Raw genomic sequence first — 25370 nt, 5'->3', positions numbered from 1 at the left:
ACTAGATTGAAGGGCTAAAAGAGAGGACAAGAGGAACGAGATGGAAGATGAGGAAGAGCCAGATGGGGAAGAACAAGATGAGGAAGAGCCAGATGAGAGAGAAGGAGACGGGAGAGGAGCTGATAGGGGAAAGAACTAGATAGATGAGAACCTAGAAGGGACAGAACTAGATGAAGGAATTAAGATAGAACATAGAGGGGATCGCAGACAAATGTAGACAGAAATCAGGCTAAAGATGACCTAAATATGAGAGCAGAATATAAGCTTGTAACTGTCACAGAATAATAAAGTATATGGACTAAGGAGTTTCATGTACATAGATTCATTTCTTCCCATTAAAGATTAATTATCAGCTGGTTGTAGATTCTTCCCGGACCCTGAGAGGGGACTATCGAGGGGCTGGACCCCCATAGTCCTCGATAGTTGTGCTTATCTCTTAACTTCCATTTATAAGGAAATTTTAGGATCCCACAGATGGACTGAGGTGAGGAAGGCGGCTACACTGACTATCTCATTTTCCTGCCTTTGTATTTATTTGGCTCTTTCAATTGGCAAATGAAGGATAGGTGGCCAAACCTGGCTGTCTGGGGCACAGACTCTAACCCTCAATTCTGGTCACACCGTTATCCCCATTTTCCCATCACCTGGCTGAAGACTATAGGCTTCAGCCTCAGGGTTTTGAAAACCTTTGTTTTTTTCGATTTATTTTTTATTTTATGTGTATAGGTGTTTTGCCTGCATGTATGTCTGCACAAAACATGAGCAGGAGGCCAGGAGAGGGCGCCAGACACCCTGGGACTGGAGTTGCAGCTGCTCGGTAGCCTCCATGTGGGTACTGGGAATCGGACCTGGATGCTCTAGATAGCAATCATGCTCTTAACCGGCCGAGTGATGTCTCCAGCCGCTCTTGGAGGTTTTTATACAGAATCTAGGTAGCTGCATTTGTTTGCAAGGAAAGAACCTTATTCTAGTCACTGCAATAGAGACCACATTCATCACAAGAGGGACTATCTTAAGGAGCGGTTGAATTCAACTCTTATTACAACGGATATCAGTGGTGACTTCTGGAGGACTGGATGGAAGAGTGACTTGATTATGAATGGTAGCAGCATTAGCGATTAACTGGTAAGATCAGACTCAACAAAGCAGAAGGCAAGAAAGGGGCGTGAGTAAAGTTTTGGGTTAAGAAGTTGAGAGCGTAACCTGGGTTGCCAGGTTGGTCTAGATCTACACACCCAACCTGATCTTACTTGCCAGGTAAAGGATTACAGCTAACCCTCACAGGATGCAACCCCTGGCTCTGTACACCGTGAGAGAGTCATCGCTTTGGCACGCTATAATCCCTATACACCTTGCACGCCTTCCTCAAATCAGTTGTAGGAAAAAAAAAAAAAAAATCAAAGCGTCCTTATCTGCCCCTGGCGCAGGCGGCGGTCTGGAGCTGGCAGGACTCCCAGGGCGTTATCCTAGGGCGGGGCCCCGCGCACCTGCCAGGCGCCAATCACAGGCAGGCTTACAGGGGCGCAAGCGCCACTGGCCTGGGCGGGGTCTCTTCGGGTTCCAATCTCCGCTCCTATTGGTGGACTTGCGATGACGTTGGTGACTGCTTCGACCAATGGCTACGGAGCCGGTCCGCAGGGCAGACGGAAGTAGTGCCGGCAAGGCGGCCCCGCAGTGCCGGCGCAGAGTGGTGCAGGCGAGCGGGGTCGTGGCTCCTGCGCCTTGGGTTCCCAGCCAAGATGCCGCGCTTCGCTTTGACCATCATCCGCCAGTGAGTATCGCAGTCCCCAGGAGCTTCTTGGCCCGGGTCTCTTCTGGTCCCTGCGTGCTCCAAGCCCACGAGGGTGGGCTTCCCATGTACTTTTCCTAGCGTCCGCTCAGGTCCACTTCCCTTCCTTTTCTCCGCACCACCCTGAGTGAGGAAGGCAGGTCTTAAATGTCAGCAGCCCTGCGTTTTCCCGGGAAAACTCGTGTGGAGAAGAAGCACACGATCAAGGTTCCCAGCCACTGAGTGAGGACAGGACCCCCAGTCTACCGACTTCTCGGCATGACCTTTCTGCTCCCTAATAGGTCTCAGGGTTTGCAGAATTGCTGGGCCACGCCTCATCTTTCCGATGCTGGTGGCCCTCTTCCCCACCCCACCCCTGTTTCTCTTCGCATCGGGGATACCTTTGAAATTTACTTCCCTTCGAAGGTTACAGTTCTGAGAGAGAAGAGAGGGTCCCAGCCCTCCTCTCTGTCGACGGCACCACCCTGAACAAACGATTTTTGTTTTTCGTTTTTTTTTTATCTTGACAGATTACATGGAACAGAATCTGGCTTTAGGTCACTGACCGTTTTTCCTTCTCCGCACGTGTTTGCCCCGTGAAGATGGGAGTTGCATTCGGGGTGGATAACGGGAGGGAATTTTCCAGGCAAAGAGACCTTGGGGCTGGGGCTCCAGCTAGGAGCAGCCTCGGAGCCTAGGCATCTGAGGACAGATTTAATCTTTCTGACCTGTGTCAGGATAAGCAGATTGGTGACTGCAGTCTTTCTAATCTCACTGGGTTACCGCGAGAATTAAATGGAGAAGATGGAGCGCATGGCAACAGAGGAAGAAATATACCTGAGAATTAATAACTTGTTCTTCTGTAAGCAAAGCCCAGCTAAAATGCAGTTGATTCTCACCTGCGTAGGCCAGGCTTGTCAGAACCGTCTTCTGGGTGAGCTCTGTGTTTGTCAAGGGACTGGGTTACCCTTTGCCTTCATAGGACTCATAGGAGCGCGCTCCCAGCATCTGAACCTCGTCAGACGCCTTCCTTTTCTTCAGTGACGCCTTCTCTGCCCAGTTCCTCCTTTATAGGGAAATAATCTCGGGCATCATGTGGAGCCGGACTTTAGGATTCAGGGATTTTAATGACCAAATTAGAAATCTTCTTCCTCCATCTCTTCTTCATCACCATCTGTTTTCTAGAATGTTCTGGGAGGGTTCTTAACCTTCTTAGGGTAAAACAGCTTTATTGGGAGCACTATGGGAACTTCAGCCCCCATTGCCCTCTCTTCAACCTGAGGAAGCCCCTTTGAAGTCACAGGAAGTCTGGGCTGGAGAAACCCCTCAGAAAGGAAGGTGACCCCTATTTAAAACTCTTACTGGGCAGTATCTGTGTGAATAGGGAGCTTCTTATTTTGACATCTGTGATTCATAAGGGGAGTAAGGGGGAGTCAGACTCCAAGTAATTTGCTTAAAGTCACGTGGCAAATTGGCTAGGTGAGATTTGAACCAGAGCAAATTAAACTGCTGTTCTCTGCCTCTCAATTACATTAAAACCTGGTGTTTGATCATCGTTTGAATATCACCAGCTTCGGGGCTATTTTTTATCCTCCTGATATAATTTTAAGGGGTGGTAAGAGTAGTTTTATTTGAGAGCCGTGGTGGTACATGCCTGTAATCCCAGCAGTCAGGAGGCAGAGGCGTTCAAGGCCAACCTTATCTACATAGCAGGCCAGCCGGAGATACATAGTGAGATCCTGTCTCAAAAAAAGAAAAAAAAAATTATTCTCCTTTAGACACAGGAAGATGGACGTGTCAAAATAAAGACAGGGCTGTGATTAGCTGCTTTCCTGTCATGGCCATCCCAGCTGTCCTCTCTCTGGTATAGATGTGACAGCTAGAAGCCTCGTGGTTCAGGAACAGACCTGCTTTCAAATTTGACTGCCAGTCGCCAGAGAGTTGCCTAACTATATTGAACTGTACTATAATGCAAGAGAAATTTAAAACAGTTTCCTTGTGACTAACCAAACCCTTCATGAAATTTTATGTGTTTATCTAAATTCGTTATGTTTTTAATTTTTTATTAATTAATTTATCTTATGTGTATAGGTGTTTTGTCTATGTGTAAGTCTGTGTAGCATGTGTGCACTTGGAGCCCACAGAGGCCAGAAGACAGCATCAGATCTCCTGGAATTGCAATTATGGACAATTGTTAGTTAGCCCTGCCGTGGGGATGCCTGGAATTGAACCTGGGTCCTCTGGAAGAGCAGACAGTGCTCTTAGGCCCCGAGTCATCTCACCAGCTTCCAGTTTTCTTCATATTTAGAAATGGAGGTGTGTTGTTTTTGGACTAGAACACCCTGGGTTCCCAACTTCACATCTCTCATTTGTATTGAACTGTAATTTCTCAGGACAGTTAGAGCATTGTAACCCCAGCACGAGGAGGCTGCTGTCATCCTTCCTACACCATGGCCTCAGAGCCTACCTTGACTCCCTTCAGCAGCGTTTGTGTTGACAGTCACATGCACAACCATTTCACTTCGTTTTGAGCCAGCTCTTACAACTTTTAATATTTTTTTCAAACTGAATTTAATTTACTTCTTGTATTTTTTCCTCTCAAGCTAGCCTTTCAAATCTGTATTTGCAAATGAATTAATTGGTAAAAGGGAGTTAGGATCGAGTCACATTCGTGACTGAGCATCAGGTGACATCAGGTGAGGCTTTAATTTACCTTTTCATACACTTGGGAGTAAACGTGTTGTGAAAACTCTGTATGTGTGCTCATTTCCCGCAATGACTGGCTTCTCTGTTGTGGCCAGCTGGCAGCTGTCTGTTGAGTCGGAATCCTTTATAAGGATCTAATAAGGGATTAAGCATGCAAACCTGCACTAAGGAACTCATTTTTAAATAAGAGCAAGTGGTACAGCCTAAGTGGGGCCTGCCCTGTGTCTTGTGTGGCACCCACCATGTCCCGTGCAACATCCCCCCCCCCCCCCCCCCCCCCCCCGCCCGCCCACAGAACCTATAAATGGCTGGTCATGAGACTACAGTTCTTGGCATAAGTGTCTAGACTCCTGTGGAGCCGGGTGTTCTGTTTTAGAAATGGATCACCCTGCAGAAGTTGAAAATGAGTGCTGTACTCCTGACTCCTTCCAAATACGTGCCTCTGACCTTTCCGCAGCCTCTGCCTTCTCTTTGTCACAAGCCAAAGTCTGGGTCAGGGAAGTGGATCCCTAGCAAAGGGCTTGCTTAGCTTTGCTTACCCCATAAACTAACTTTAAACGCCTGTCTCAAGGATTTATAGAAACCCTTTAAAGCTGCTAAAAGCTATAATACTAAATATTTACACAGGTTTTGGGGAGGCAGTTCTATTTTGGGATACCTGGTCTTTGAATATTTATAAAGTGGCTTGAGTACAAAACTGCTGTCTAGCAACTAAAAGGAACCTGTGTGTGTGTGTGTGTGTGTGTGTGTGTGTGTGTGTGTCTGGGCATATGCACATTTGGAGGTGGGACACTAAAAGAGACTTCAGTAACTGAACCTGGAGCTAAGCTGGCAGCCAGCAAACTCCGGGGATCCTCCTGTCTCTCCTCCACCCCCCAGCACTTGGGTTTCCGGCACATACTCTGCTTTTTATGTGAGTGCTAGGACCTAAAAATCAGTTCTTTCTGCTTACAAAGCTCACACTCTTTCCTACTGAGCATCTCTCTCCAGCCCCAGCAGAGATCTTGATCAACCTACAGCTAAAGGAAGTGGTTCACTATATCACAGCTGTATGTTTTTCTTTTTACTGGAAAAAAAAAAAAAAAAAAACAACAACAACAAAAAAAAAAACCTCACTAGATGAGGGGCAGTGCCCTTGCAAAACTGTCAAGTCACTGGGAGTGTTTTTAGTGAGTGTTCAAAAGAACGGCCACTGCCACTGACTTTAGAAAGATCTCAGACTCAGTGCCACCCGCAAGATTTTGGAGTGGCAAAACTAGCAAATCTCTCTTCTGTCTCTCTCTCTCTCTCTCTCTCTCCTCTCTCTCTCTCTCTCTCTCTCTCTCTCTCTCTCTCTCTCTCTCTCTCTCTCTCTCTCTCTCTCTGCGTTTGTGTGTGTGTGATCACTCTCCATCTTTTTAAAAAAACAAAGATTTATTTTTATTTCATGTGTTCTCTGCCTGGCTGAATGTCTGTGCACCATGTGCATGCAGTTCCCACAGAGGCCAGAAGAGGGCAGCAGACCCCCCCAGAACTGGAGTTACAGATGGTTATGAGTCATTGTAGGTCTTCTGGAAAAGCAGCCAGTGCTCTTAACCACTGAGCCACTTCTCTGCACCCCCCCCCCCTAATTTTTTAAGACAGGGTCTTTCATTGATCCTGGAGTTTTTCTGATTGTGTTAGATTGGCTGGCCAGGGAGCCCCAGGAATCCCCTTGTCTCCAGCTCCCCAGTGCTGGGATTATGGGCCACCCAGATTTTTACAGGTATGGAGCTTAGGTGCTCATGTTTGTATGCGGAGCAGTTTACCTATCATCTGAGTCATCTCCCTTGCCCCATCCTTGATTTTAAATGTATACAGTGAGGGTGCTTCTTTGGCTCTTGCTGGGAGTAATTGGGAAGATGGTACTTCAATTTTAAAGCATTCTGTTTTATTTCTTTAGTTTTTTTGAGACAGGTCTTCTGTAGCCCAGGCTGGCCTCAGAGGAAATGAGTAACTTTGGATGACTTCAAACTCCTGACCCTCCAATTACAGGCTTGTGTCACCGAACCCAGCTTTTGATTCTTTGAGTTTTGCTTTGTATCCTGAGATAGCCTGGAACTCAATATTTAGCCCAGGCTGGCCTTGAACTCAAGCAGTCTTCTTTCCATACCCTCCCAAGTGCTGGAATTAAAGGTATGAGTCACTAGGAGGCAGTTTCCCTTGACCTCAGAAGATTATTAGTCTGAGAGAGAAGTGAGCCCAGGCCACAGTTCCTGTTTCTAGATTAGGGATGACAGTGTGCTCAGCCTTGCCTCTGTGCTCCTGCACTGTCAGCGTGTTAGAGGGTGACAGAGTCCTTTTCTGTGGCCATTTCTTAAGATGCTGCAAGAACTTGGACTCCAGGAAATCCTCTATTAATAGGAGTCTATCAATAGTGGCAAAGCAAGACCTAAATAGTTCTATGCACAGTCCTTTCATTTAGGTAATCGTGCATTTCTTTTTATGTCTACATGTTTAGGAACCAAACCAGTTCTCTGTTCTTATTCCTCCACCCACATGAGACCACACTGATTTACCTATTTATATCGTAGTTATTTATTAATTTTTGCAGTTCTGGGTGTTGAACCTGAGACTTTGCATGGTAAGCATGTATTCTACCACTGAGGTACATCCCTTAGACTGTTCTTTTTGCTTAAAAAGCAAAACAAAACTTGATTTTTTAGACAGATACTCACTGTGTAGCCCTGGCTGGAACTCACTATGTAGTCCAGGCTGGCCTTGAACTCACAAAGTTCCTCTTGCCTCTGCCTCCTGAGTGCTGGAATTAAAGGTGTGTGCCACCATGCTTGGATCTATTAGTTTTTTAATGTATCCTTTCAGTGTTTCTTTATGTGAATCCAGGTATGTCCCATTTCTCTCATTTCTGAGAAGTTGGCACTTCATTATTATTTCAGCCCTGCCCTCTAGTCCTTTACTGTGGGGGTTCTCTTCCCACACAAGTTTTGTGGGTTTTTTTTTTTTAATGTATGTGAGTGTTTTGCCTGTATATATGTATGTATCACATGTGTGCCTGATAACTGTTGAGGTCAGAAGAGAAGGAATTGGATCCTCTGGGACTGAGTTTGAGAGCCACCATGTGGGTGCTGGGGATAGAACCCTGGTCCTCTGCAAGAACGTCAACTCCTTTTATCCAGAGTCATCTCTCTAGTCCCTCTTGAAGTCTTTTAGACAGAATCTATGTTCTGTGTTTGTTTGTAAGGAGTGAACTTTGCTCAAGGTCACTGTGTGACGTGGAGGGCAGAGGTGGACGTTAGGTGTCTTTGACTGTTGCTCTCCACCTTAAGTTTTGAGGCAGGGTCTCTGGCCGACTTGGCCAGCGAGCCCCCTGGATCCCTGTCTCCACTCTCCAGTACGCATGTCGCCATGCCCAACTTTTTCCGTAGTGCAAAGGACCCCACCTCAGTCCATATGCTTGTGTGGTAATTAATCACTTTACCAGCCTCACTTGGTGACTTTTGTAGTAAGTCTACCTTGCCATCTAGGCTTGCCCTGTGGCTCCCTCTCACCTCCCTCTTCCAGCCTCAGTTTACCCAGTTATTTCCTGGAAATGGTTCCATCCCTATTGGTCTTCTGATTGGGATTGTTTTGAGTTTTTAATTCTTAAAAGTGTAGCCGTGCCTCAGTCGCGTGCACCGTCCATAGGCAAGGTGGCTCTAGCTCCCTCACAATGTGACTGCCTCAGCTCGAGAGCCTGAGTCAGTTCTGCGTATGTGACAAGGGTCCTAGAATTTCTTTCTCTTCCCATTGTCACACCCAGTCATGTCCTCCTTCAGGGCAGGAACCCAGAGACTGCCATCCTGGTGGCAGTCAGTCATGCTGTCCTAAAGTAGTCTTGATCAATCAATATACTTACTTTCATCAAGGATACCTTCTAAAACTAATGTGTACACACCTGCCCTTTGAATAGCTTTTTCTTCCAGCAGTTCATTTAACATTGGTCTCCTGATCCATGTACATTTGCTTTAAGGGATGTCTTGACTTGGAATTCCTGAGTTGGGATAGATGATTGGAAAGAAAATATTTAGATTTGAAAGTTTAAGATTTTGTTATGAACATCATTACAAAATTTGTTGTTCTCTTTCCTCTTTTCAAAAATAATTTGGTAATGGTATTTTCTTTCTTTTTTATTTTAGTGGCGAAACAAGATTTAATAAGGAGAAAATCATTCAAGGTTAGTCTAATCAGATTGTTGCCTACATAGCTGTCCTTCAGTGTTAATGTGATGTATGAACTAATCAGACTTGGTAGGGGAGGACCGGGAAGGGGTTAAACTGGACTGGGGTTAGGGGGGAGGGTACCATGGTAACCACAGACTTGGACCAAAACAGTAGGTCACCAGGAGGAACAGAAGTCTCTGAAGTGGACATGGTATACAGGGGCTTCTCCAGTAGTCTATGCAGACCTCCACAGGGCCCAGTCACTGATTGAAAAGTCGTGTTGAAATACCACAGTTGAGATTTAACATGCGTAAAGCCAGGTGACATGTGCCAGTAATCCCTGCAGGTCGGTGCCTGAAGCAGGAGGATCTCTGTGAGTTTGAGGCCAGTGTCTGGACTACATAAGGAGTTCAAGACTGGTTTAGGCTGTAAAAAATTATTTCATATTAGGAAATGACATTTACAAGCTGGTATTAACAGTTTCTAAACAGTTCACTGATTGCTGTACTAATAGTGAAGTTCACTATGTTCTGCGGTGGGTCCTTGTCTTCTTATTGCGTGCTGGGCTCTTGTATTCTGTGCTAAGATCCGCTAGTCTGGCCTTTTAAGGAGCATCTTGGCGAACTTCTAGGTAGATGCTGTTTCTATGCCGTGGTTGATTCTAAAAGCTTTTGGGTTTAGTTTTGGGGTAGGAACTTCTGGGCTGTGCAGAAGTTGGTTTTCCTTCTCGGTGTGTCTGGCTTCCCTTCTGGAGATGAACTAACTGTGTGTCTTTGCTTCTGAGTTCAGTGTGTGCCCACCTGGATTGTCCTGGGGCCTGGGTCCCTCACCACCCTGACCCTCACCACCCTGGCTGCTCATTTGCTCCAAGCTGAGCCCTCCGGAACATGAATAACCATGATTGCATTCATATTCACTTTCAGCCTATCTGTCTTCTCCTGACTTTGTGAGTTGGATGCTCAGTTTTCCTCCCTCCTCCCCCTTTTAAAAGTAAACAAAGCCCCACACAGTCCTTATGGGGCTGGTGAGATAGCTTAGTGGTTGAGAATGGGTATAGCTTTTTTCAGAGAACTCCAATATGGTTCCCAGCACCCATACTGGGTGACTTAACAACCACCTTTAACTCCAGCTCTGGGGGATCTGACACCCTCTTCTGGCCTCTATGGGCACACTGCAGTCACATGCACATACCCACACAGACCCACATCATTTACAAAAACAGTAAAAAGAAATCTTTAAACACAGTCTTTCTCTGGCAGCAGTCTGTGAACCTTTACCCTGCTTCCTGGTGTGTTTAGACTTTTTATTGTTTTTCCTTTTGCTCCTGCTTCCCCCTCTTTTTCTAGTCTGTCTTCCTCTTTGCTTTGCTTTTTCTTCTTCTTGACTGCATGGGTTCGTCCCTAGCCTCCTCCTATCCTTAAGCTGTGTATCTGCTCATGCAGACCTTTGAATTTTTTGTGCTTCTGACCTCTGTGTTCAGCCTAGGCTTCTATAACAGGTTACCATACACTGGGTGGCTCAAAACACATTCTCTCTCTCTCTCTCTCTCTCTCTCTCTCTCTCTCTCTCTCTCTCTCTCTCTCTCTCTCTCTCTCTCCACACACTTCTGAAGGTCACAAGTCTAGTCTAAGTTGAGGGTGCCTGTGCCAGTTTGTTGTTGCCCAATGTGACATAAACTGGAGTCATCTGGGAAGAGACACCCTCAGTCAAGCTCGCCACCCTCAGGTTGACCTGTGGGCATGTCTGTGGGGGCATTTTCTTGATTAATGATTGATGTGGAGGGCTCAGCCCACTATGGGTGGTGCCTTCATGGAGCAGGTGGGCCTGAGTGGTCTCAGAAAGCAGGCTGAGCAAGCCGGGAAGCAGCATTCTTTTTGTGGCCTCTGATTCAGTTCCCGCCTCCAGGTTTCTGCTTCCAGGTCCTGCCCTGACTTTCCTCAGTGATAGACTGTAACCTGGGGGCTATAAGAGGAAATAAACTCTTCCCCCCACCCAAGTTACTTTTGGTCAGTATTTTTGTCTCAGCAATAGAAACCTAACTAAGACAATACCTCCGTCCTGTCTGGAATAGCCTGCCTCCCAATCGCAGACTGTGGCCCTCTGGGTGTATTGTCCAGTGGAGAGAGAGTAGAACCTTGTCTCTTCTCATAATCACTGGGCCCATATCACAGGGCCCACCCTAACATCCTGCCATCATCACTTTGGGGGTTAGGATTTCAACAGACCATCTTTAGAGGGACAAAAACATCCCTTCTAACATCTAGTGTCATAGTAACATCTTGGAAAAATATATTGCATTTAGGGTGATCTGGTAACTTAGTCCTCAATTTTTTTTTTTTTTTTACATTATTGTATTTATTTGTTTCCGTTTACGTGCGTGTCTAGTTTCTTTGGTGCTCATTCCTTTTGCACATCAGACCTTCCTTCATTCTGTGAGGCACATTCTCTAAGAGGTCCTGTAATGTGCGTAGGTGGCCGGTGGGTGGAAAAGACGGTCTCAGTCAGCGCACACTTGGACTGACAGTTCCCTCAGCGCCCAGAGAATATCCTCTCTCTGCTTTGTCTTGTTGAGCTGAGCTTGTACCTCGGGAGCAAGGCTCTTGGGCTGGCAGGTGCCGGAGCCCGGTCTCATTCCCAGCACTGGAGGATTGGCTAAAGGGGTTTTTCGTCGCTTGTAACTGTGAACATGGATTATCATCTTGACAGGATCTAAAATCGTGGAACTGACCGCCAGGGAACCCCTGATTGCCTGGAAGGGATTATCTGGTTGGGAAGACCCATCTTGAAACTGGGCAGCTCCATTCCATATCCCCTGATGACGGACGGGAGCAATCACCTCTGAACTTCCATACTTCCTCTGTCCTTCCACATGGCTCCCCTACTGTTGTGGACTATCCTCTTGAACTCTGAGCCAGAATAACCCCCCTTTATTGTTTTATTTTATGTGTGGGAGTGGCTTGCCTACACATAAGTCTATTAACCACATGTTTTTAGTGCCCTTGGAGACCAGAAGAGGGCATTGGATTCTCTGGAGCTATAGTTACAGATGGTTGCCTGGAAGAGCAGCGGATGCTCTTACCTGCTTAGCCATCTCTCCAGCCCCTCCCTCCCTTCCCTTAAATTGCTTTGTCAGAGCCTTGAGGTAAGTGGCCAACATCTCCCATCTCATGCTAGGCTGGCTGTTTAAATCTTCTCATTGATTCTGGTGTCCTTCATTTCCCCTCAGTGTATCTAGAAGGATTTTTTGAAGATTTATTTGTTTTTGTTTATACGTATACGTAAGTGGTTTGCCTACATGTATGTATGCTCACCACATTCAGTGCCCCAGAAGGCCAGAAGAAGGAGATGGGACCTGTAAAGCAGGTAGATGTTGGCCACCAGGCACTGCTAACCACTGGGTGATCTCTCAGCCCAGGAGTCTCCCTTATCATTTATCCTGCTTCGTGTCCACTGTGTTTTCCTCATCTCTAGATTTGCCCCTCCCCCCCAGTTTCAGAAAGCAATCTGTCGCTGTCTCTTCATATTTACACACACACACACACACACACACACACACACACACCCCACCCTCCACCCCCCACCCCCCACCCCCGCCACACACACACTTTTCTCTACTCATCCTCTGGAATTCCAGTTACATACTAATGCTTGTGTCCCTCCAAATCCCTTTGTTGAAATTCTGACCACCAGGGTCTTTGGGAGGTGGTTAGGTCACAAGGGACATCTCTCACAAAGGAGTGACACCCCAGAGAGTTCTCCTGGTCTCCTTCTGTAACTGGAACTTTACCCTGGCAGAAGACATCCCTAGAAAGAACCCCAGCTGGCGTCTTGACACGGAACCAGCCTCCAGAGCAAAGAGAAATAGGTGTCTTCGGTTTATGAGCCGTCTTTTCCGAGGTGCTTTGTCATAGTAGCTTAAACTAGGAGATGCATGTCTGGAATTCTCTTTTCCTTTCTATCCACACCACGCCTGTGGAATGGTCCGGCTCCACCCAGGGCCCGTGTTACCTTCTGAATCGAGTCTTCAGCTCTGTGTTTGTGTCCTCACAACCCCCTCCAGCCAAATTGCTGCCCAGGGAGGGATTTTCCTCATCAGTTCCTCATTTAAAAAAAAGAAAGGATTTGATTCTTTAGAAGACTGTCACACTATTTTTGTTCATCAGTTATTCTGAATCTGTCTTTCTTTCTAATCTCTACTGCTGATTTTAACATCTGAAGTCTTAGTGGTTCTAAATCCCTTAGAGGGTGTTCCCCCTAGCCTTCATTCATGAGGTGTGTGTGTGTGTGTGTGTGTGTGTGTGTGTGTGAGAGAGAGAGAGAGAGAGAGAGAGAGAGAGAGAGAGAGAGAGAGAGAGAGAGAGAGCATGTTGAATCTTTGCATTGACCTTTCGTTTGCTTTAAGTGAGTGAGAGCTTGTTACCCCTTATTGAGAGTGATTTTCTTTGAAGGGATGTTTGTGTTTGATTTTTCTCTTGACCTGAGACTCCGCTAGCCTCCTCCCAGGGTCTGTTTGGTTTTCCAGCTCTCTGTTGCACATGGCAGCTCCCATCCCCTGCCTGCCAGCATGTGCTGATAACATCGTGCCTCCATCTTCTCCTTAGAGGTTTAGCTCAGAGGCTTACTTCACCTCCAGGAGGCCAGCAACGGACAACACGTGCCGTGTGGTTCCCCGTAGGACGACCATCCTCCACCACCTGCTTTGCTGCCCCGGCTTCGTAGGGTTTCAATTTAAAAATCAGTTAAATTCTATTTTAGCTTTTCTTTTTTTTTTTTTCTTGAGACAGGGTTTCTCTGTGTAGCTTTGCGCCTCTCCTGGAACTCACTCTGTAGCCCAGGCTGGCCTTGAACTCATAGAGATCCGCCTGCCTCTGCCTCCCGAGTGCTGGGATTAAAGGCATGCACCACCACCGCCCGGCGAGCTTTTTTTTTTTGAGGCAGCACTACCCTGTAGTCCAGGCTGACCTGCAGCTCACTGTGTAGGCCAGGAAGGCCTCTAATTCACTGCAATCCTCCTGCCTCAGCCTCACAAGTGCTGACGTGGTAGGTGTGAGGCATCCTGTCTGGTTTTCCACCATTTCCTCCCCAGGGGTGAGAAAGAAAGAAAAGGAGGGAAGAAGAGAAGTAACATCCATCAGTGCCGACCCTTTAGACGACACTGACAACCGTCGCCTGACGCAGGAGCACAGCCTGCTTGGGTGCAGCACATCCGGTGGAGAAATGGACAGGCATAAAAGAGGGAGGAGCCCAGAAGGCTCAGTACCCCAGATGGCTCAGTACCCCAGATGGCTCAGTACCCCAGATGGCTCAGTACCCTAGATGGCTCAGTACCCTAGATGGCTCAGTACCCCAGATGGCTCAGTACCCCAGGTGGCTCAGTACCCCAACGGAATTCCCCTGAGACCAGCAGCCTTGGGGAAACATCTGAGTAGGCGTGCCTTTGTCGAGTTATGGTCATAGTGTTTAGAATCAGCTTTCTAAGACGTCAGGTGGTCTGGTACCCAAGGAAATGACATAATGTCACAATAATCGCCATAGCTTCTGTCTCTTCCCTGTGACTTCACTTAGTTGTGTTTCTGTGGTTCTGTCCCACCACAGGCCAAGGAGTAGACGAGCCTCTTTCCGAGACTGGGTTTAGGCAAGCAGCCACCACTGGTCAGTTTCTGAACAACGTGCAGTTTACACACGCTTTCTCCAGCGATCTCACGAGGACTAAGCAGGTGAGTTCAGGCTAAGTGTCTAGGCCAGAAGCTCAGCGACAGTGAGCTTGAAAAACCCTCTTCCAAAGCCCGGTGAGAGGGCTCAGTGGGAACAGGTGCCGGCTACCAAGCCTATGACTCAAGTTCAGTTCCGGGGACCCACGTGAGAGAAGGCACAAACTGACTCCTTCAAGTTGTGCTCTGACCTCCACATACATGCCACAATGCACACATGCCGTACACACTCACACAAAACGAATGAAATACCCAAACCACAAGGCATATGGAGGGGAGGCAGGGGGTCTTAAACGATTTCTGGTATCTCATGTCCATCAAAACCAGTTAGACATAAAAAAGGAAATGAACAAAATTGAGCAAAATAACACAGCACAGCCAGCCTCGGGAGTTAGCAGATGCAGACTTCATTATTTTTATGTTTTGAAATGGTGTATTGTTGTGTGGCCCAGGCTGGCCTTGAACTTGCCATTCCCCTGCCTCGGCTTCCTAAGTGCTCAGATATCAAGCCTGGGTTACCATGTCCATCATCAGCTATAGGACGCCAGATGTTCCCTTATACCTTGGGGAAAGAGAACCGAGAGACAGAGCAGAGAACCCAACGCAGATAGACAGGAATGGGTGCAAATGGGCGAGACTGAAGCTTAAAGGAACCCGTGACAGCTTCCCGGAGAGTTAGAGCCGGGGTGGGGAGTGAGAAGATGGCTCAGTGGGTCAAGGGCTTGCCAGATAAAAGATGGGTATGTGCAGCAGCCAGCAGCAATCCCAGCAACTGGGAGACGGGGAGAACCCTGGAGCAGGCTGGCTAACTAGGTCAGTGAGAACTCTGGGGCTAGCAAGAGACTGACTCTAAGTGAAGTGGAGAGTGATCCAGGAGCATACTCCAGGTCAGCTCAGGGCCTCCAGGAGCACACTAGCCCAAATGTGCACACTCCAGGTCAACTCAGGGCCTCCAGGAGCGCACTAGCCCAAATGTGCATACACACATGCATATCACACACACACACACACACACACACACACACACACACACACACACACACACACACGAAGAGCCACGAGGAAGGTTGGCATATCTTTTCTGTAAGGAGCCGGATAATGGTGGTGTCTGTGACAGCTCTTTATATCTGTTCAGACTGATATGATATGAATGCAGTTGCACAGGAAATGGTCGTGTGGTTGGGTTCTAATAAATCTTTATTTATAAAAACAGGTGATAGTCTAAATTGGCCCTGTGGACTAGATGTACATAGCAGTAAACACCAGAGTCAGGCGTGAAGAGAAGCCACGAACCCCGGGTGTCAGTGTGTGTTGGGCAGGTGCTCTGGGCAGCCAGAGAAACAGTTTTTGCACAAGAAAACTAACTATAGCTAGTAATTTATAAACACTAAGTGGCATGCTTTTGAAACTTCATGGTAATCCATTCTTATTAAAAGGAAGAAGAAAGAAAGAAACATTTTTCTTTTGGTTTTCAGACCATACATGGCATTTTGGAGCAAAGCAGATTTTGCAAAGACATGACTGTGAAGTACGACTCCAGACTTCGAGAAAGGGTAACTGTTTCACCTTCTGCAGATTTCAGTGAGCTACAGCACGGATGCTGTCCTCTTGGGAAGTTATTTTTAGTTGATATGTTTTATGTCTGGATGTTTTACCTGCACATATATCTGTGTACACAGACATGTCTGGTTTTCAAGGAGACTAGAAAAGGATGTTGGATCTCCTGGGACTAGAGTTGGGAGCCACCATGTGGGTGCTGGGAATTGAAGCAGGGTCCTCTGGCAGAGCAGAGTGCTCTACACCTCTGAGCTACCTCTCTAGCTCTTTCATGGGAATTTAGAATCAACTAGTGTATGTTAAGGATCTGTGTAGCTAGGCATGGTAACACATATCTGTAATCCCATCACTTGGAAAGTGAAGGCAGGAGGATGATGCACTTGAGGCCAGCCTGAGCTACATAGACCCTATCTCAAAAAAAAAAAAAAAAAAAGCCAAGATCTAGAGATGATTGGTCAGTGGTAGAGTGCTTGGCAGGAATGTTTGAGGCCCTGGGTTTAATTCTCAGATGGGGGGGACGAGGAGAAGGTGGGGGGGTAGGGGGTCTGCTCAGCTGTCATGTCATGCTGCGTATTACGTAGAGTACCTTATGAACTGTGTGAGGTGAGTGTCCTGAGTCACAGAAGAAAATCACACTGGGGAAGTTTCAGGGCAAAGTGTTCCCCCTCCCCCTCCTACCCAGTGTGTATACCAGAAATGAGTCTTCGTAAAGCTGAGGTTTAAATTTAGGGCAAGGCACATGGAGATTTCCAATCTGAGATCCGAACCCAGGTCTCGTGGAGTGTTGGTATTTTTTTTATGCTCTACAATACTGACTCCAAGCTCAGTAACATCCCTCTCAGCTCTGGGTCCTTCTGATCCTGGGTAGAAACGGAACAGGATGGTGAGAGCATTCCAAAAGACCTAACCTCTCTCAGCTTGCATGCATTCCCTGTGGTTCAAGATCCATACCAAGTTCTGCCAGAAGGAAGTTCCTGTTCTGTGCCTGAGAACTGGTACTGAAAACGTGGTCAGGCGTGACTCTGGTGGGTAGGCAGAGGGGTCGGGGTGGGTAGCCCTGCACACATTTTTCTCCATTCTCAGAATTGAGCAAATCTCCCATTTGTCTGGTCAAGCCCCACCATCTGCTTGGGCTGGCCTTGAGATGTTCTTCCCCACAGCCACTTGGACAGAGTACCCCAGCTTGAGGATTCTACTGTGTTCTAGGGCATGGGCCTCTGCTAGAGTCAGTCCTACTAGCAAATCAGAGGAGATGGGGTAATAAATAGGTGAAGGAAGCTGAGCTTCTTCCCGGAGAGTTTTAAAATTTCCACAGGCCTTTACTGTTATGTGTAAGCAGCACCTTTCTCTACCTGGACTATTGCAGAAGTATGGGGTCGTAGAGGGCAAGCCGCTAAGCGAGATGCGGGCCATGGCCAAAGCCGCTGGCGAAGAGTGTCCCATGTTTACTCCACCCGGAGGAGAGACATTAGAGCAGGTATGTAGCCCGAATCTGGGTTGCCACATGGCTGGCACATCCGTGAACTTGCCAGTGAATTCTGACTGAGTTTGTCCCCTAGCTGTTTGTGACTGAGAGCCAAGTGGTTTGCAAGCTTTGAAGACAATTGTTTTTCTCCCCGCTCCCCCTCTTCCGAGTTACCTTGTCTGTCTGAGCCCCTGTGAGCCAGCAGCCATCGCTGTGATAGAGGCAGCCTCTTAAATGATACTAAGAAAAACTTAACAGGAGGTGGTGGTGTAGGCAGTATTGGCACAGACAGTCAGGGCACCAGTGGATCAAGCTCTGCCTCTGGACCCCGAGTTCTGGTCTCCATGATGCGTGGCCAGCACTTTGCACGTTGAGGCGTTTCCCCAGCCCTCCTCTTCCCTTTCTCTTAATGTCTTCAACAACTAGTGATTTTTTTTTTTTTTTTTTCAATTCCCATAGAAACCTAGGATTTTAGTGACAAGCTGTATTTCAGGCTTCTGTGTTAAGGACGCCGTTAACTTCGCTTTATTTCCTCTTTTACGTCTTCTCTTGTAGGTGAAAATGCGTGCAAAGGATTTCTTTGATTTTATTTGTCAGCTAATCCTGGGCGAGACAGGCCCGAGAGAAGGCCGCTTCCCCGGAGCTCCAGGCAGCCGTCTGGAGAGCTGTTTGGTGGAGGTCTTCCCCGTAGGAAAACGTGGCAGTTTGGAGTTGTGTCCTGATGGTGGCACCCCTGGCCTAGTAGCCAGCATCTTAGTTGTGAGCCACGGAGCTTACATGAGAAGCCTCTTTGGATACCTTCTGAGTGACCTCAAATGCTCATTGCCAGCAACACTCGGCAAATTGGAACTCTCGTCGGTCACTCCCAATACTGGGATTAGTGTCTTTTTCGTAGACTGTGAGGAAGGATGTGAACCAGCAATTCAGTGTATTTGCATGAACTTCCATGAGCATCTAAACGGAGTGACCGAAAAGCGTTAACCTACACTCTGAAGCCTCTGCGGGGAGTGCCTTGGACTGTTGCAATGTGTCCTCTGCTCCTGCTGTTTTAGAAGCAGTTAAGAATCCTTGTGATAAAGACCCACTGGGGCCCTGGCTGTATCAGATGATACCACTACCCAAACCCACCCAAAATCAACCTGGTTTTTTCTGAGTGCACTCGCCATTTTCTACAGTGATTTCGCCACTCTGTTCCATTATGTTTCTCAATTATTAACGTATGGGGACATTCAGCACTGCACATTAGGGGATTAGTAACCTTCCCACAGTCTGTATTTCATTGATCTTTTTGATGTCTAGATGACGGCGTTGGCTTTTGAAGATAACTGTATGCTTTTTCAGTAGCATATCAAGTGCTGGCAGGAAAGAATGGTTTGTATAATTCACTGTATTTGCAGTGACTGTGTGTGAGTCCAGAGACCTTTAAACTGAAACTTATGTCTTCAGTGTGTGTAACATGACATGACAAAACACTAAAGCATCTTTCATAGAAATCAGATCTTGGTTTTTGTTTTGTTTTTTGTTTTTTATTTTTCATTTTAAAGGCCCAAAATAAAGAGATGAAGGACTGGAGGGGCAGACCAGTGGTTAAGAGTATTTCCTGTTCTCCCAGAGGACCCCAGTTCAGATCTCATTACTCATATTGGGCAGCTCACAATTGCCTATAACTCCAGCACCAGGAGGTCAATGCCCCATCCTGGCCTCTGTGAGCACCAGCACACACACACACACACACACACACACACACACACACACAAATAAAGACAATTAAAAAACACACCACTTGATTGAGACACGTTAGGGAGCCTCTGGGCAGAAGACAAAAGCAACTTTTCAGGCAAACCAGGAAAAAAAAAAATAGCTTAGATTATCCCTTGCTTCGCATCCACTCTGCATGTGCAGACTTTCCAGTTGAGGAGTGATCTGAAGAAAGTAAACCCAGACTAGTATCGAGAAGAGGTGCTGAGAAATGGTGTCCAGAAGGAACAGATGAAGTGGCCTCCTTTCCCCCAGATGGCGCTATAGGAAAGGGATTTTGCTTGCCCTTCAGGAGTCCTTATCTGAGGAAATGATTAGCTGCTGAAAATTCGAGCCCCAAGTCATAATATCAGGGAGAGGAATTAGGTGGGGAAATGTAATTATAATTCTGGACCCTGTACTAGAGGAGTCTGACCAGAAACAGCTAGTGGGATTGAGTGCTTAATGAACAGTAGGTATCAAACACGAGATGCTTAGGAAAAACAAAGTTCCCCTGCCAAGGAACGCACGAGTCAAGGCTCGCCACAACCTGATTGTGAAGCACTAGATCCTTCCCCCGTCTGGACACTTTGTAGAGCTGGTGCCAACACTGTAGATACTGGTGACCAAAAACTGAGGGTTTATTTGGGACTCCAAATGCGTGTGTACCCCGAACAAAAGCATTCTTAACGTCATGAGTCCAGAGTGTGGCCCTGTTCCAAGAAACTCAAGGAGTAATTAAGGGGGCGCAGAAAAGTTGCCCTATTGGTGACAAAGGACTTCAGCTTAAAAGTCACCTTAGCATTTGGGGCAAGAATTGCCTCAAGAGACTTCAGTCAAGCCCAAGGCTGTGGGGCTTGGTTCTATACCCACTCCTGGAGAGGTTTTGTTTGTTTGTTTGTTTTTGTTTTGGCCTCGAGCCTCCAGTGTCAGGTATGTGGTTCAGGGAACAGTTCTGACAGCAGGTGTGGTGGGCTGGGTTCATCTGCAGTTTTACACAAGACTGACCTGAGTCCCTGATGCTCCCCCAACAGTTACAGAAATAACTTCCTCTTACCAGGCTGTATTTTCTCACCCCTAAGTCTAGACGATAACGTGTTACATCTTGAACATGCTAAAAGGAATAATAATGAAAAAAAAACAACTAAAAATTGACAGAAAAAAAATGCACAATGGATAAGCTACCCCAAAGCAGTATCAAAATGTTAATTTGATCTGAAATCAGATGAGAAGACACCGAGAACCTCAGTATTAGCCAAAAAACAGGATAATTTTCAAAGGTCATCCTTACCATCCCCATCCCACCCCCCAGATGAGTTACACATCTTGATACTTGCTGAGCTGTGTCCTAGCCACCTCCGGTGCCTTGAGACCTAGTCCTATTCAGCTATATAGTTTTGTTACAAGGATTCTTTTTTTTTTTTTTTTTTTAGCCATTTCAGGTTTATGGAAAAAATCAGGCAAAAAGTAGGAAGTTCACCTACACATCCTCCATCCAGTTTATTACCAAAGTCTTACCATAGTGTGTGTAAAGAAGTCTGTGTCTGAAGGAAGTGTTCTGCATGTCAGTGTTGGGTTACCAGGTGGATGGCTGCGTGGCTCTCACGTCACAGGAGAAGTGCTGAGTGTCCAGTGGAGGCTGCCTTCCCATTCCCTTTGTCCGTCATCTGCCTCGCAATCAAGTTCAGTGTTCACACGATGCTGGGTGTGCCCAGCACTGCCCCAGTTTTCTGCCCGTGGTGGGCCTGGCGTGAATTTGAGAACTAGAGGAAAATGTTATAAAAACCCGAGGGATTCGGAAGTGTCGTGCGGGCCTAGGTTCCATCCTCAGCCCTGGGTCAAAGAAGAACACACAGGTGGGTGGGACCCTGCCCTTTAAGAAAGAGAAGCCCAATGTCATCGAGTAGAGACCCCCTAGCCTGCTCCAGTGCTGCCCAGGCACAGGGTACCACATTAAGTTCTCTGGTTCTTTACCCGGTGTGTATGAGGTAGCAGTATTGTCCTGACACCTTTCAATGTACATAAATACCCAACTGTCTGTATTCTCCATTTGACCCATATTGTTTGGGACACTATTTATTTGGGAATGTCTGGATCTACTTAATTGTAACCATTATTCTATTGAATAAATAAAGCACCTTTTGTTTATCATGGGTGTCTAGGTCTGTTCAGTATTCTGTAGGCACAGTGTCACAGGGAAGTCTTGCAGGGGGGTGGTGAGACAGTCTCATGATGTATGTCAGATTGGTCTCAAATTAAGCATGTTCCTGTCTTACCTTTCCCCAATGCTGGGATTACAGGCGTGCACCTCCGCACTACCCAGGAAGTCTCACTGGATCATTCTTGTGCAGGGTCTTGGGGTTCCAGATCCTGTCTGACCCCAATGGCACCCTGAACCCATGTTACTCGCCCATCCCACTGCCAGTGTCCAAGGCACTTGATTTACAGTTTGATGCCAACACTGGATGCTGTCCCCCTTAGTTTTAGTAATCCGACAACAGAAAACCGGGGTGGCGTGCTAAGGAATTCCTCCAGCTGCTGAGAAGCCCACACACTTTGTTTTTCCCTCACACATGTATGGACAATTCCCCTCAATGGTGACCCTCTGCTTTATAGTCTCTGCTTGGTTTTCTCGGCTGTCCCAATGAGTTACAGAAGTAACCTGATGACCCTGTTAAGACACACAAATCTTCCAGTTGCTTGTGCATTTTTTCTTTTTCTTTTTTTTAAAAAAAAGCTTGTTTTTTTAATGTTATGTGAGTGTTTTGCCTTCATGTGTGTATGCGCACCATGGGCATGTCTGGTGTCCCTGGAGGTTAGAAGATGTCCTCTGGAACTGGAGTTAAGGACAACTGTGAATCACCTTGTGGGTGCTGGGAGCCAAACCTGGGTCCTCTACAAGAGCAGTGCATGGCTCTTAACTGCTGTGCCGTCTTGTACCCCCTCTTCTGTTTGTTCAAAGATTTATGTGTATGAGTGATTGCCTGCATGCATGTATATGTACTGTGTGTGTTCCTAGTTCTCACAGAGGCCAGAAGGGGGCTCCAGATCCAACCCCCCCCCTCCCCACCCCAGGGACCGGAGTTAAGGATGGTTGTTAGTCACCTTGTGGGTGCTGGAAATGAAACCCAGCACAGTTAAGAACAAGCTCTCTTAACTGCTGGGCCATCTCTCCAGGCCCCTGTGCATGTTTTAATGTAAGTGTAATTTTCAAGTTAGTCCCAAATGTCTCCCAAATGTTTGGTCTTTGTTTTAGAAGAGACCAATATATTTTGTATTGCGTACATTTGCATAGATGCACATTTACATGTACACATGATGAAATCTGTAAGTTAAATGCCTCTGTTGTGTCTCTCCACTCTGTTAATGTAAGTCATAGCTTAAGGGAAGGGTCTTCCTAGGTGAGTGTCCCCAGGTTTAATGATGGAGCTAGCTACATGAGGACAGATGGGACACTCACCAGTCTGAAAACTGGATAGGACGCTGCTGGTTTTGCGTTAATGTGACAGAATACCTGAACCAATCGACTTAGAAAGAAAAAGAGCTTCCCTTTGGCTTATCCATTTAATCCATGGCCAGGTAGCCCTGTGGTTTGGGGCCTGTAGTGAGGTAACAGTTCATGGCAGGGAATGGGCAGAGTGGAACTTCCGTTCTCAAGCTGAGAAGTCAAACATGAAAGCAAGGCCCTGGCGTCCACCATCCCTTCGAAGACACCACTCCAGTGACCTAAAACCTCCTAAAGTCCTTCCACCTCCTACTAGGGGCTCTAGAGATGTTAAAATCTAAACTATAGTGGACTCCAGCAACCTTTCCTGTTTCATGCAAGGATTGCATAAAAATAACCCATCACTGTAAGGATGGCACTTGGATAAAGTGCAGTTTACGAGATGCCACATCCTCTGTCTTCATAAAGGATCTCCAAGCAGGTCACTAACGAGTCCCCAGGCTCAAAAAACCAGAGCAGCTGAGCTGCCCGGAAGAGGCACTCTCCAAACCGATGAGCGGCCTGCAGGCTGTGCAGTGAGCTCCAGGTTCCCAGCTTTCCTGAGTCCTCACCCATGCTGGCTTTGGTGACAGGCTGTCTAAGCCATTTCTGCTCCTGTAAGGAACCCCAATAAACTCATCGGTTCACCAAGCTGGACTTTGAACTGCTGTCTACTCCCTTTCACTTATCTGGAGTGGATAGACATTTGTTCACGTCTCCCCAGGAGAAGTGTCACCCAGCAGTCCCACTGTCACACCTCACAGGACAGCAACTGTCTGTGTTAAGAACGTATACTCTTGGCTTATTTTATAGTTTAAACATAACCCCCCTCCTCATGCATTGAAGGCCTGGTCAGTGGTGCTAGTGGAAGGTGGCGCCATGTAAGGGGCAGGGCTTGATGAGATGTCCTTAGGTAATTGGGGATGTGCAGACTAGTCAGGCCTCAGCCTCTTTCCCCTTACCAGCCTGAAAGTAAGTGGTTTTGCTCTGCCACGAGCTCCCACCACACTGTGCTGACTTGTCTACCATAAAAACAGTGGTTCTCTGGGTTGTGGACTAGAACTTCCAAAGTATGGTTCCAACCTTTTGTCTTCGTAAATAATCATGCTACGTATTTGTTAATAGTGATGGAAAACTCATATGATATAGCATCTGGTTAATGGGATTTTGGTGTGGTTATGCCAGTGTGTCCTTTTCAAACTCAAAATCTACCAAGGAATCACTTGCCTCATCAGAAACCCAATATTGATATATTGATACAATTTCATCATTTTTGATCCATTAAAATTGTTGAATATGCTTATAAATGGAAGAAATTTTGACTCTGAAAATCTTTTTCCTTTCCCTGTTCTGTTCTCTCCAGATTTTCCAAATGCCTCCCCTTTATTCTCCCATCTCAACACACAAGGGCGCAGCCATACAGAGAGGGATTCAGAAACGGAAGCTGAAAGGAATTTTATTTTTATTTAAAACAGAAGGAAAGAAGTGGGCGTTACATTTTATAAATAACTATAAATATAGAGTGATAGGCAAAAAAAAAAATCTTCCAAATAAATAAATAAATACTGCCACATGCGAAGGGGCCTCAGGAATTACAAGGCCACCTTGGCTCTGTGAAAAAGAAGGCCCCCTGGTGCTTGCTGCTGAGCGTGTGAGCCCACGACGACCCGTTTGCTACCCAAGTTCTTCCAGGGTTTTCCACAGAATTGCCTCAGTGGGAGGGCCTCTGGTGGCGACTGTACAGACCAGTATTCCCAACAGGAAATGAGAGCCAGTGGAGAAGAAGTTTGGGGTACAAGGCATCTGCCGCTATGGACGGCGGTTTTAGTATTTCAGAGTGGGAGCCGGTCCTTCACATTGCCTGACGTTCCTCTGACAAGCAAAAAACAATGGATTCATTTCTAAGTCTGTGTACATGAAGACAGTGGAAACCACGAAGTTGTGTGGATGGGCTTTGCCAGGATTCTACTCTTCAGGTGCTCATTTAAATAGAGGGAGGAAGGGGCGCCCTTTGTTGGAGTCTATCACCAGCTAAGGCTCAGAAGAGAGCAGAGCCTCGAAGCCTGCTTTCTTGCTGTTCACGGTGAGGCTATGCTCGCCCCAGGACAGCCCTGGGGTTTCTGGGATGACTGAAAAGTGTTTTCATTTAATGCCCCAAGAGTTCCCAAGAGTAGCCTCCATTTCTGGGTTAGCCCCTGCTAGAGACCTCTCCTGCTAGCTAGACCCATTGGATCCCATTTCACTTAGAAGAAAAAAAAAGGACACCCCCTATTCCCTCTCCCCCAGTCCACAGAAAACCTAACCTAGAGCAGCCCCACGTCTCAAGGAGTCTTCCTTTCCGGGCATGTTTTCACAATTCACCTAGAATAAATACATCACAACGTAGCCTGCTGGTGGAGGCTTTCACTAAAATGCATCTTCAGAAAGAGTTCGTGCATTTACATTTTGCAAACCTCCCTAGCAAGGCGGACTTTGCTAAGCCAGGGCTATCTGCTGGGAACGGAGCAGGGTCAGCACTAGTTCTGCGAATCTGGCAAAGAGTGTTCAATCCGCAGGGAGACGGAGCTCTGCCCGACATGTTTCAGTTCACTGTGTGTTTGGATCTGTTTGTCAGCCTCCTGCCAATCTTTTTTGAAGGCTCTTCCAGAAAGAAGAAATCAGTGTTTTTTTCAACTTGCCCAGAGAAGCCATTAAGGCGCTCAAACTCAAAAACCCATGTGGGTCCCAGAATAATAACAAAAAGCTATAGAGATAGCCTCTTCCC

The 25370-nt window shown here is 46.9% G+C and overlaps 1 protein-coding gene across 2 annotated transcripts; it reads left to right on the top strand.

Annotated features, from left to right (window-relative positions):
* The first annotated feature begins 1555 nt into the window (after positions 1-1555).
* Positions 1556-20960, top strand: Tigar (TP53 induced glycolysis regulatory phosphatase). Of its 2 annotated transcripts, XM_006987873.4 has the most exons (6): positions 1556-1771; positions 8629-8666; positions 14248-14369; positions 15839-15916; positions 17287-17397; positions 17941-20960. In XM_006987873.4, exons 1-6 carry the CDS (start codon positions 1740-1742, stop codon positions 18364-18366), a joined length of 807 nt encoding a protein of 268 aa, XP_006987935.1. In that variant the 5' UTR covers positions 1556-1739; the 3' UTR covers positions 18367-20960. The 2 variants fall into 2 exon arrangements, with proteins under 2 accessions (XP_006987935.1, XP_042130091.1); XM_042274157.2 differs by lacking the exons at positions 1556-1771; positions 8629-8666 and adding an exon at positions 12354-12549.
* Positions 20961-25370: the final 4410 nt, after the last annotated feature.

This window comes from Peromyscus maniculatus, chromosome 3, assembly GCF_049852395.1.
Source record: "Peromyscus maniculatus bairdii isolate BWxNUB_F1_BW_parent chromosome 3, HU_Pman_BW_mat_3.1, whole genome shotgun sequence".
Lineage (NCBI taxonomy): Eukaryota > Metazoa > Chordata > Mammalia > Rodentia > Cricetidae > Peromyscus > Peromyscus maniculatus.
The sequence above is the reverse complement of the archived record's forward strand: the minus strand, read 5'-3'. Positions and strand labels throughout refer to the sequence as shown.

Excerpts from the sequence above, each read along its gene's own strand:
- Tigar (XM_006987873.4), top strand. The coding sequence starts at position 1,740 with ATGCCGCGCTTCGCTTTGACCATCATCCGCCA. Across the intron at positions 8,667-14,247 it reads TAAGGAGAAAATCATTCAAG|GCCAAGGAGTAGACGAGCCT; the intron begins GTTAGTCTAATC and ends GTCCCACCACAG. Across the intron at positions 14,370-15,838 it reads ATCTCACGAGGACTAAGCAG|ACCATACATGGCATTTTGGA; the intron begins GTGAGTTCAGGC and ends TTTGGTTTTCAG.